At 44.5% G+C, this 12,699-nt stretch overlaps 1 protein-coding gene across 1 annotated transcript; it reads right to left on the reverse strand.

Annotated features, from left to right (window-relative positions):
• Positions 1 to 9,691: 9,691 nt before the first annotated feature.
• LOC118472225 (exopolygalacturonase) lies at positions 9,692 to 11,291 on the reverse strand. The gene has a single exon (XM_035960104.1). It carries the CDS (start codon positions 11,243 to 11,245, stop codon positions 10,013 to 10,015), a length of 1,233 nt encoding a protein of 410 aa, XP_035815997.1. The 5' UTR covers positions 11,246 to 11,291; the 3' UTR covers positions 9,692 to 10,012.
• Between the last annotated feature and the right edge of the window lie 1,408 nt (positions 11,292 to 12,699).

The raw sequence follows: 12,699 nt of genomic DNA on the forward strand, positions 1-12,699 counted from the left end.
TAATATTCTCTGTAAAACCATGCTAGGTGGAGAGCCGGATACTACCATGCGGTATGAAAATGGTTTGTCCAAATAGTCTATGTCGTACACTCAGAAATTCCTGGTCACATCAATGAAAGCTCTATATAAATATCACCAGATTAATCAAATCTAGTTGATTTCGAGACAAGCTAAATGTCTCTATTTTTACTGTCAATCATATTGACAATTGTGTGACATAGAGCCATAATAGTATATCCAATTCAGATTTCTTGACTTTCTCAATCTAAAAGGTACATGTATTGTTATCCCTACGGTGATTCTAGTTAGTAGAGTTATGTGACTATACCGACAATTACCTCATTTCTCTTAAGTTGTGCTATAACCAAAGAAAAATAGATGCAATATACTAGGAGTATCACCTATATGCAAATAATCTAGATCAAAAATTGTGCATGACCTAGCTCTGGTACCACTGATGGAAATCATGCATGATACACACTAGCATATCTACCATGTTTAACTAAGATTGCATGTAACTACAGAATCATGCATTTCTACTACTAGACGCGCAACACAGTGGAAGGACACATTGATGTAGTGGAAGTCATCGAATGTCCTTGCGTACCAACAACAACACATTTGCCCATCCTCCTCAAGTTTGTTATTGATCAACACCACAGTAACAAGCCCATCCTCCTCAAGTTTGTTATTGATCAACACCACAGTAACAACAGTGTCACCGTTGTATATCCATACGTGAATATGAAATATCGTAATGCCGGTGCGCTAAAAACGTGCATATCGAGAGAAGCGGTGTCGACGTATCGAGCGTCTGCAACCATAGGAAGAGACAGCGGTAGCTAATATGATTCTCTCAAGCATGCCAGACCTTTGGTACATATAGACCCTTACTAATGTGTTTTTACCATAAAGACTCATTAGTGTTATCATATGTCATGATTGTCTCTTCAACATATATTCAACAATTGGTATTAAAGATATCAATCAATTAATATCGGTGCATGCAACCGAGACTATAAGCTAAGACATTTAGTTTCGATTGTCTGGTATCCGTTGAAGCCAGCTGTTCAGGCTGCTGTAGCTGCAATCTATAGAGACAAAAATATTGTAGAAACAGTAGAAACCGATACAGATTAAAGCCAAAGGAATATGCTGACAAATGTTTTTTGTGTAGCACTTCTACCGTCGCTGTTCCATGAAGATCATAGGGAATAATGTACAAGGTCCGGTACTGACCCACATGGTGGATGGGGTGAACCGAGAATGACAACCTATCTGTCGACGGACATGGTGGATGGCCACACTTACATGGAATTGCTGCGCCAAACAATTCGTTTTTTTAGAAAGTTCATATGGTAAACTATTGGAGGGGGTAAATTAAGGTTGGTGCTTATTTTGTTAACTTGTCTCTGGTTTAGCAAGTAAATTATACATTAAAGTCCTGGAGATTCTCTAATTACTAAAAACTACTGGAGAGGAAGATAAAAATAGAGCCCTCTATTTATTTTGTTCATCGATCACTTGGCATAATCATGCATTGACTTCCCAAATGATTTTTAAGGAGGGTTTTGGAGACGTTCTGAGTGTATGCATATATAGAGATAGATTCGATGGAATTTAGCTTTTAAACTGCTACATGGTGCTTGCAAAAAAACAAAAGAAAACAAAAATGTCATGTCCTGGAGCTCGGGTACATGAACTTTTACATTCTTCTTTGAAAAAACAAACACAACGTGAATAAGTGTCTGATGTGAAACCAGACGTACTCTAATACATGCAGGATTGTACGTAGGACGTGGTAGAAGTTTGGTCAATAATATGTTACTGCCAACGAGCAGCAGCAACCCAGATTAAAGGAAATACATATACGTGGGTGGTGCTTGTTCGTCACTTTAGTAAAACAAGGTATTTTCGAAGGTTAAAGCCATCAGACATAAGTTATTTCCGACGGACGGTCGTAGGCTTATGTTCGATGGTACCCGTCCCTCTGTCGTAAAGCGTAAAAAATACTCTTATTTCTGACGGTGGCCGTTGGACATAAGCTATGTCTGACGGCACCTTTCAGCCATCGGCGTTTATCCTCGGTAACGCCAGTTAACGGTCGTCCATCACTTATGTCTGGTGGCCTATATTAGCCAAAGCCTATGTTAGCATTCGGACATAATGAAGTATTATGTCCGACGGCTTGTGTTAAGCCATTAGACATAATGAATTTCAGTAGTTGCAAAAAAATTATATTTTTGTAAATTTCTGACATTTACAGAGAAAACCACAGATTTCATATACAACCACATATTCACATACATTCGCAAACATCAATTCACATAAGTATTCACATTCACAAACATATAGTTCCAAATAGTTGCAACAAGTCTTTTACATCCACATATAGTTCCAAATTAAACACTGACATAGTTCGACACATAGTCCTTGACATGAACATTGACATAGTTCCAAATCAAACACATTTGATGAACTGTCACTCATATCCGTCACCTGGTTGGTTCAAGTTATAGCCACTTCCTCCGGCTGGACTCTAGGTGCTGAAAAGGTTGTTCACCCAAGAATTTGATGCGTCGTCTTGACCAGACGCATCTCTAGGTGTGGCAACTGAAGCGGAAGGTGTCTGAAATCCCTATAACACACCCACATGAAATATTAACCACTATGTTTTTCATTTTAACACATAAGACAACTATGAACATGTCACACACGTATATGTGTACATACCATAGGGAATTAAGGCGGGGTGGAGGCAACAACATTGGCATCGACAGTGCAAAGTCCAGAGGCGGCATAACATATGTGGGCATCGAGATGCCCGCTTGTTGTGCTAGTTGCTACAAATTAGATGCAAGCCATTGTTGAGAAAATAAGGTACACATCATGTGTTTTTAGTTGTTACGAACAAAATGTTACTTCAACTTACCGAGAGTAGAGCTTGATTATGGGCCTGAAGGTTTGAATAATACTCGTCCTTCTTCTTCTGGTACTCAGCTTGTTGCCTCTGATACTCCATTTGTTTCCCTCAAAACTGATTGATGATACTCTGCTGCTGACGCAACACTGCAATCTCTATCTCTTGGGCGGATGATCGAGAACGGGACAACTGCGAAGACGAGGATGTGGACTATCGTCCATGGTGTCTCAGCTCCCTAGAATCAATCGTGGAATCAAAAATACCCAACCTACAAGAGTGAACCATGCACTTAGTAGAGTAAACCATGGACTCGGTTCAATCACAAGCATATGAGAACAATTTTGAAATCCAAATCAAATACTCTCAACATCCATGGGCTTGTCCTCCTGCACTAGCATATGTTGCCTGAGGGTCGATTGGCTGGTTCCTCCAATCGTTGTCCAGCCCATGGCGCTGAACCATCTCCTGCCCATACAAAGGCTAGAGGCAAACATACCAAATATATGTGCATTACGAAGTTGATGCACAAACACATAATAGAGTACCAAAAACACACTAGACGGTCGATGGTTGTCTGAGTGCATAAAACATCAGGATTCTGTGGATCAGAACCCCTGTGCCCTTGCATATACACCTCCACATTCGTAGGCATACGGGTGGATTTGACTTCCTGTAAATACAAGTTAGAATGACACATTTCTATGTAATTCGAAGTTACAACATAATGTGACATACCATTCGCTCAGCCAAGTGTACATGTCCATCACCGTCGTAGTTGTGGAACGACTCAGTACCACGGTTTCCCATGTTCCTTTCAAAAATGGCATGAAACTCAAGGGAAGCCCACCACCTGCACAAGGCCCGATAACCCTATGATAGGGTGGCCATCCAAGGCACAGACACCTACATGAAATGTTTTTCGATCAAGCAAATAGATGCATTAACATGTACCCAAAACAAGAATCAGTAAAATACGATATGAGATGCAAAAACTTGTTTAAAAGCGTTCCTATCGAACCTGAATGGGTGATCCTCTAGCAAAAAAACATCTATGGCAATCGAAGTAACATATCTTTCCACCAAACTTAAGTCGGAAGCATAAAGTGTCTTCAGCGCATATCGGAAATGTTAGAATCCCATGACAAATCCATCCAGCAAAGGTACCATAAGCCATAAAATCGTGAATAGACCATAAAATCGCAACTCTCAGGTTGGACTTCTATTTCTTGTAACAATCGTACGCCTCGACTCCTTCCCACAAAATTTTCAATTCTTCAATCAGGGGTCTCATCATCACATCGATCTTTGTTCTAGGATGATCCGGACCAGGTATTACAAGACATAAGAAAATAAATTTATATTTCATGCAAAGAGCTGGCAGAAGGTTGTATGGAACAGCAAATATGAGCCAACATGAGTAGTATGGTGCAGTTAGATTGAAAGGTGAGAAACCATCTATTGCCAAACCGAAGCGGACATTTCGCACTTCAACAGCAAAGCTGGAATCAAAGGCATCTAGTACCTTCCATGCATTTGTATCAGCTGGGTGCGCCATGACATCTGGATTCTAGCGTACCCCTTCTTTGTGCCACCTCATGTGTCTGGTTGTATTCTTGGAGATGAACAAATGTTTCAACCGAGTTATAAGAGGCATGTAACGAATCTACTTACGTGCTATCTCGGTCGTCACGGCCAAGCCATCGTTGTTTTCAACTTCTACGAATCTATGCTCACCACATACTGTAAACTTCTTCTCACTCATGGTCTCCTTCCAAAAAATCATATAGTTATTGTCATAGACATCGATTTTTTCGTAGTCCATACCGAGACCAGATAGCAACTTCTTGGACTCATACATGTCCTTTGGCATCTTGTGATTCTCCGGAAGTACATCAATGATCAAGTTCAGAAGCTCCTTGTAGCAGTTGTTTGAGAATGCAAACTTAGACTTAATAATTATAAGTCAAGTCACGAACACAAGGACGGTCACTTTCGTGTGTTTGTGCAACGGCTCTTCGGTAGCTTTAAGGAGCTCGAAAAACTTCTGAACCTCAGGCGTAGGAGGATCCTCATAATTGGAGGGTTGACCGGGGTTCTCCAAATCGACGGGTAGAAGCTCATGGCTTACATCGTCAAGCATCTCTTCCATCCTATCGTAGCCCCCTCTTCATGTGACTGAACCTACGATACAATACGAGGAGGTGGGTCCTCACCGTGGTGCACCCACACCTCATAACCTGGCATATAACCGTTCTTACAAAGATCTATCGACATAGTCCCTGTCAAGGAAATAAATGTTTTGACACTTGCTACAAGGGCACCTAACATCGATTCCAGTCTCCAACCGAGCAAAAGCATGGTCAAGAAACGCGTCAGTCTTAGCAACCCACTCACTTGATAAAGCACCTCTTTTTTCCAACCTTCATACATCCATCGACGATCCTCCTCCATACTAGATACAAGACGTTAACTTAATTAGTTATGATTACTAATAAACCACACTAATACAATATTACATTGAAAAATCATTTCACAGGACCTAAATCATATAAAATGATCTTATTTCCGAGGGCATAATAATTACACTCGGAAATTAAAAGTTTAAATTTTATAGACACCACTAAATAAACTAAAACAAGCTAATTTAATTACATAATAAACTCAGGCTGTCGGACATAACAAACTAAATATAACTAAAAGCAAACAATCTATATGCATATAGAAAATTATACTAAAAGTCACAAAATTACTCACTTAGCGAGACGTAGAGCCAGTGAAGCGAGCGCCGGTGGGGTCGGGGTAGGCGCCGAAGGCATCGGGGGCGGGGGCAGAGGCTGAGGCGGGCGCGGGCTATGTCGGAGCGGCTCCCGCGGCATCGGGGATGGTGACGTAGGTGGCCATGGGCTCGGGCGGTGTCGGGGCGGGCGGGCGCCGGCTCCGGCTAGGGAGGTGCTCGACGGCGGCGGTTGGTGGGTGGTGGCGGCCTCGGCTTGTGAGTTCCTTGAAGAATGGAACTGAAACGACATGGGCGGGCGCTGACGGGGTTAAAATCCCTTATGTACGATGGCCTCCTAGACGACCGTCGGACATAAGGTTATGTCCGACGGCTTATCTAATAGCCATCGAAAATAACCTTATGTCTAACGATCCGTCTAACAGCCGTCGAACGTAGGATCTTATGTCTGATGGCTGCCTTAGGCCGTCAGATATAACGTTCTATTCGATGGCCGCCTAGGAGGTCGTCTGTCACCCAGTTTTGGAAGGTAAACAGAATGCGAACCATATACATGCCAGGATCAGAAACTCACGTACATAGCGATTACATAATTGGACATCATCACACATTGCTCAAAGTAAATAGTGGAAATAGTACTTTATTACATCAAGATGTCCAAGACATCCACAGAGTCATTAACATAACATTGTCATTACTATTATCAAAGTGCGAAAAAGCGAGCGTATCTGATAAAGCCTTCACAGGCAGCTGACTGGGGGTTCACCACTAACATAACTAGAACTCATCGTAGTCCTGGAACTCCTCAAAGTCCTCCATGTTGCCCGCATCTCCTCATGAGCACTGAATATATTGGCGATAACCTTGGGTGCGGTGGTTTTTAAAGCAAGGGTGAGTACACATCAACGTACTCAGTAAATGTCCCGTTTGGCTAATGTGGACTAGCTGTATGTGGAGTTAAGGTTAAGCAATTGCTTTTAGTTGGTCAGATATTTATTACCTAGTAGTAAAGCCATGTTTTAGCAATAAACCCAGTTATTACCTAAAAGTACTCCCTCCAAGAGGAAATACCAGAGATCAAAGTTATATTTATCATCATTAACCATAATCATAAAAGTATCCAAAGTTCTTCTAATCAAAAGGATCCCAAGACTGCTCTTAACCGTGAGCACGGCTGATATACCAGTTTCTAACACTCTGCAGAGGTTGCACACTTTACCCACGAGTCATGATCCCTTTCCAGCCTAGGTTGTACAAACTCGATCTTCACAACCAAGGTGAATGGCTAGGGATACACTACGTAGCCTTTACAAAGATTCCCCAGAGGTCATAGCCGCCCGTTAGGTTTCTCTAGTTTGATAAACACAATAATTCTCCCCACAGGAAGGGTGACTAACAAAACCAAATCGAAAGAACCTCGGCAACCAGCCTCGGCAGAGCAAGTGTTGTGCCTGGACCCCATAGACGCCCTACGGCGAAGCCAACTACACCTCAAGTTCCTCTAATTAATCAGCAAAGGGTGTTCCATTCCACACTCATGGTTGTACTGTTATCCCAGGTGGTCACTCAATGAACAGGTCCTTACGGAGAGGTACTCAGGAAACAGCCTGAGTCCCCTAAAGTATCACAAGATCATCATCGAGATAAAATCATTGTATCATAAAGATTCACATCATGTTCATTGATTAAGTTAAAGCAATAGCATAAAGCTTAGAAACCGAAAAAGGTAAACAAGGATAAGGTAAATACAGACTAGTTAATCCTTAGGTTTAAATAATGTAAAGCGAGACGGTGAACTATAAAGTAAGTAGGACATAGTAGGTCAGAGGACTCTTGCCTTCACCAGGTTGTTGCTCAGGAAGATCTTCAGCAACACACTAAGGAACCACAGGCTGCTCATTGTCTAAACAAAGCGATCATGCATTCAATGCAATTGGATAAAGACAAATGAAAAATACACCAAACATATACAACCAAGTGGACACAAGTTTGACAGAGCAATGTAAACACAAAAGGTCAACTTAGGTGCTAGAGTGAACTGGCACACTAGTGGTTTGTGATTCCCTAAATATTATCTATCTCCATGGATTGCATAATTTTAATTCCACTAATTTTAGTGAGACACAAAATTATACCAGGGATAAATTCATACATTACATACTATTAATCTCACAAGGTTAAACATCTAATTACCATTAGGGTTTTCCTTTTTATTTTCTTATTTAGTAAACAAACTATTACATATACTAACCTATAGTCTAGGCATAAAATTAACATGTACAGACAGTGAATGATCATAATTTATTTGGACAAAGAATAATCCTATGAACATTTTGCAATTTGAATCACTCAATTTGAAGTTCATATGCAAAAGATATGAAATAAACAAGTTTTGAAGTTTAAAATACAAAATTAGGCCTAAATTTGTGAATAAATAGAAGTCTAGGGTTCAATCCGTAAGATTACAGAGGCCTATGCATGAAAACCAGGGACAACGGGTTGATTTCTAAGAAGCAAGGGTCTCTTTAGCAAAACTGCCACGCAAAGGGGTACGGGGTTGCGCTAGCCGTCCGATCTCCGACCAAAGGTCCAGATTAGAATAACGAGCGAGGGCGCAGGCTCTTGACAGGTGGGCTCGGGTGGGTTGAGGCACTGACACACAGGGCCCATGGGTCAGCAGTTTGAAGAGGACACGGGGCGCGTTGGCCACTGGATTGTAGATTGATGGCTCTAGTTCCAGAAACCACGCGAACCGTTATCCACGACTTCGGGCCGTCAGATCAAGACTGGGTGGTTCGAATTCGGCACGAGAGGTTTAGTCTCCTCTGGTCAGCTAGGGGTGGCGCTCTCCGCGGACACGGAGGCGCAGTCGCCGGAGGTTAGGCAGACCGGGGCTTCTAGGGCACTGGGGGTTGGTCTGGGTAGCCAGAGAGGTTGGGGAGGACTCGGCAAGCACTATGGCAAGGTCTGGGTGCCGAGAATTGGACTAAGATGGGCAGACGGTGGAGGGGGATCCTCGGGCGAACCCAAGGTTACTCTGGCGAGCAATGCCCGTCGCGGTGAGGGTTAAACCAGCGCTCTGCGGTCGGCATAGGCTCCGGGGAGAGGGTGGGGGTGCTCTAGGCCTAAGTTCGGGCTTAGGGAGGGGTTGTAGTGGTCGAACGCCGTGAAGATGCTGCGGCCCGGCGAGGGGCAACTTCGACGGCCGAAATCCCCCACGTATAGCAGAAATGGCGCAAAAGAGGGACACAGGAATGTCACTTACCCAGATACGGTGCTTCGGGCAGCTTGGCACGGCGCGATGGGGCTCTGGTTGGCCGGACATTGAAGAATCACGACGGCGGCGAGCTCCGACCTGCGCAGGGGAGAGGTGGAGCGCAGGTCGGGTACAGGATTTAAGGAAAGGGGAAACAATCGTGGGTTCCCGGTGCGCCAAGCTCAGGCAAATCTCACCATGGCCAAAGCGCTGGCAGAAGTCCAGCGGCGACAGCAGAAAGGTGAAGCAACAGCGGGGGGCGGCGCTGCGGCTGGGTGAGTGCGGGGGCAGGGAAAGAGCGAATGTGAGGCAGGGGCGAGCTGAGGGAGTGTTCGGGGTCTTCACCTAGCACTCGGGTGACATGGGCAGGTCGTGGGGACGTGGGTACGCTTTGACCGCATGGGCGCACGCCATGGGCACAGGCGCGACAGTTGTAGGGGAGGGGATGGGTCTGACAATAGGGGCCGCGAGTCAGCGAGGGAACGCGCGGGCAAGCAGGGCGCAGTGCTGACGGGGCGGTCCCACTGAGAAGAGAGGGAGAGGGCGAGCGGGGCGTGGTGCCGATAGGTGGGGCCCGCTTGTCAGCGGATGCGGGTGGTTAATTGGGCTGGATGGGCCGAAAGGCCAAGGAGGGAGGAGGTTCGAGCTGCTTTCCTTTTCTTTTTTTTGAAATTTCTAATGTCTTTTCTATTTTAATTTCTCTATGGTTTTCAAATCAAACTCAAACCAAATTTCAAATTCAAACCAATTCAAACATGTGCATCAAACAAAAGAATAATTTAGGCTCAGCATGATGCAACATTTCATGACTCACATAAGTTTTGACAAAATAAATAATTAAACCCTCGCCTAATTCACTTACTTTTAATCAAAAGGAAAAGAGAGAGAGAGAGAGACAAGAGGTAACACCTGAATTTGGTTGGTATTTAGAGAAGAAATTTTATACCCTCAAATTCAGGGTGTTACACCGTCGAACATAATATAGCTGTCGGATGTCTGTCGTTTTACTGTTGTGCGTTACCAATGGATAGCATGTAATGGGCAATGCAAGGACGAGAGAAAAATTATAACTAGAGAGATGGGTCAGTCGACGGAGGGTCTAGAAGCATGCAAGCTCCTTGAGGCAACCTTTGGTGCTGCCCTTGGCGTTCGTGCATATAGCCATGGTCTTGTTGTTGGTGCCGCTATACTCGACGTTGACGTCATCCATGGTGACGCCGGTGCATGGGACCTTGGCAGTGCAGAGCAGGCTAACGGCCTCCGGGGTGGAGGAGGTGCCGGTGATGTTCTTGAAGGTGACGTCCTTGACGGTGACCTTGGAGGCGCCGTTGGCAGTACACAACTTGTTGGGGCAGTACTTCATGTCGATGAAGATGGGGTTGGCTGAGTCCTCCATCTTGATATTCTCGTAGTGGATCTTGGAGACGGTGAGCACGGAGGCGGCGTCCTCGTACGCCTTGATGCGGACGCCGAACATCGTCTTCTTAAGAGTGCAATCCTTGACGTTGATGTCCGTGACGTCCTTCTCGTCCTTGTACCGCCCTAGGCTTCCGATGCTGATGCCGTGGCCAGGGCCGCAGGTCACGCCGGTGATGTTCACCTTGGAGGTCCCGGGGCCGATGGAGATGCAGTCGTCGCCGACGCCAATGACGGTGTTGGTGATGGTGATCCCGGATGAGTCGCCCATGTGGATGCCATCCGTGTTGGGGCTGTCCCCGGGCGCCGTCACGGTCACGTCCTTGATCAGCATGTCCTTGCACCGGTACATGTTCATGTGGAAGAACTTGGAGTTGAGCAGCGTGACCCCGGACACCTCCCCGTTGTTCACGAAGTCCATCACCAGCGAGTTGGGAAGGATCTTGCAGTCGTACTTCTTGGTGCAGGAGTTCTTGCTCCACACAGCTGGGCCCTGCCCGTCAAGGTTTCCCTTGCCGGTGATGACCAGGTTATCCACGCGTAGAATCTCGATCCAATTACCATGGTCCTTGTACTGGCTTAGGTCCGTGGTCGCCAGCAGATTGCCATCCACCTGGATGGTCACGTCGCCCTTGCAAGGGCCTGTGAAGTTGAGTTGTCCGACAAGGAAGTCGCCCTTGGGTATGAGGATTGTCTGCTTCCCAGTGCCGCCGCACGCCGATGCCCATGCCTCCTGCACAGCCTTCGTGCTGTCTGTCTTGCCATTGCCGGAGGCGCCCAACTTGGTGATGTCGAAGGACCCACCAGGCCCGGACGCTTTCGCATCGATGCCCTTTGACTCTTCCTTCTCACCATGCACGATGCAGAAGAGGACCAGGAGGAACAAGGCTCTCATCGCATTGTTTGTGCATGCCATCTTGTCGTGATCGATGCTTTATTTGTGTCTCTTGTTGCCTGGGCACTAGGACCTATAAATACCACTGTTCTGCGGATAAAATTAGTGCGCTATATGTATGGCTTGGACACCATGCCTTTGCATCGCTATTTTAGGGCAGACTTCTTGTCCTCAAACTCTTCATGCATTATTTGGACCCTTCAGACGTAACCACTAACCACTGTGGAAAGCATAAATTAAATAACAAAAGAAAGAATGAACAATGCCAACATTTAAACTATACTCTACTATCTTATATATATCTTGGTATTACTAATTGAAGGTTCTAATAGAGCCTCTGGATTAATTTTCACTCTATTATTAATTCAGGACCCAATTGAGCCTTTATGTTAATTCTCATCAGACATGATAAAAAATTAAAAAATATCATAAATTCTTAGATTAATTAGAAATATCCGGCCATTAAACAAGAGACTCTAAATTATACATAACTATTAGATCCTGAAGGACCAAAAAAGTGATCAAATGGGGTGAATAGGTCTATGTTGAGCAACCTCCCGGCTTTGAAGATAGTGAGTACCCTAACCATGTTTATAAACTCTCAAAGGCGTTTTATGGGCTCATGCAAGCCCCAACAGCATGGTATGAATGCCTAAGAGATTTTCTTTTCACTAATGGCTTCAGAGTCAGTAAAGTCGATCCTACTCTCTTTACTAAAACCATTGCAAAAGTTTTGTTTGTATGCCAAATATATGTTGATGATATCATATTTGGGTCTACTAACAAATCTACTTGTGAAGAGTTTATTAGGATCATGATTCAAAAATTCGAGATGTCTATGATGGGGGAGTTGAAGTATTTTCTAGGATTTCAAGTCAAGCAACTCCAAGATGGCACCTTCATCAGCCAAACAAAGTACATTCAAGACATACTCAACAAGTTTGGAATGAAGGATGCCAAGCCCATCAGGACACCCATGGGAACTAATGGGCATCTCGACCTCGACACGGGAGGTAAATCCGTATATCAAAAGGTATACCGGTCGATGATAGTATCTTTACTCTATTTATGTGCATCTCGACCGGATAGTATGCTTTCTATATGCATGTGTGCAAGGTTCCAAGCCGATCCTAAGGAAGTTCACCTTAGGGCCGTGAAAAGAATCATGAGATATTTAGTTTACACTCCTAAATTTGGTCTTTGGTACCCCAAGCGATCCACCTTTGATTTAATAGGATATTCAGATGTCGATTGGGCAGAGTGTAAAATTGATAGGAAGAGCACATCAGGGACTTGTCAGTTTCTAGGGAGATCCCTGGTGTCTTGGGCTTCAAAGAAACAAAACTCAATAGCTCTTTCTACTGCCGAAGCCAAGTATATTGCCGCAGGACATTGTTGTGCACAATTACTTTGGATGAGGCAAACCCTTAGGGACTATGGCTACAAATTGAGCAAAGTCCCTCTCCTATGTGACA

This window comes from Zea mays, chromosome 6 (assembly GCF_902167145.1).
Source record: "Zea mays cultivar B73 chromosome 6, Zm-B73-REFERENCE-NAM-5.0, whole genome shotgun sequence".
NCBI classification, from domain to species: domain Eukaryota; kingdom Viridiplantae; phylum Streptophyta; class Magnoliopsida; order Poales; family Poaceae; genus Zea; species Zea mays.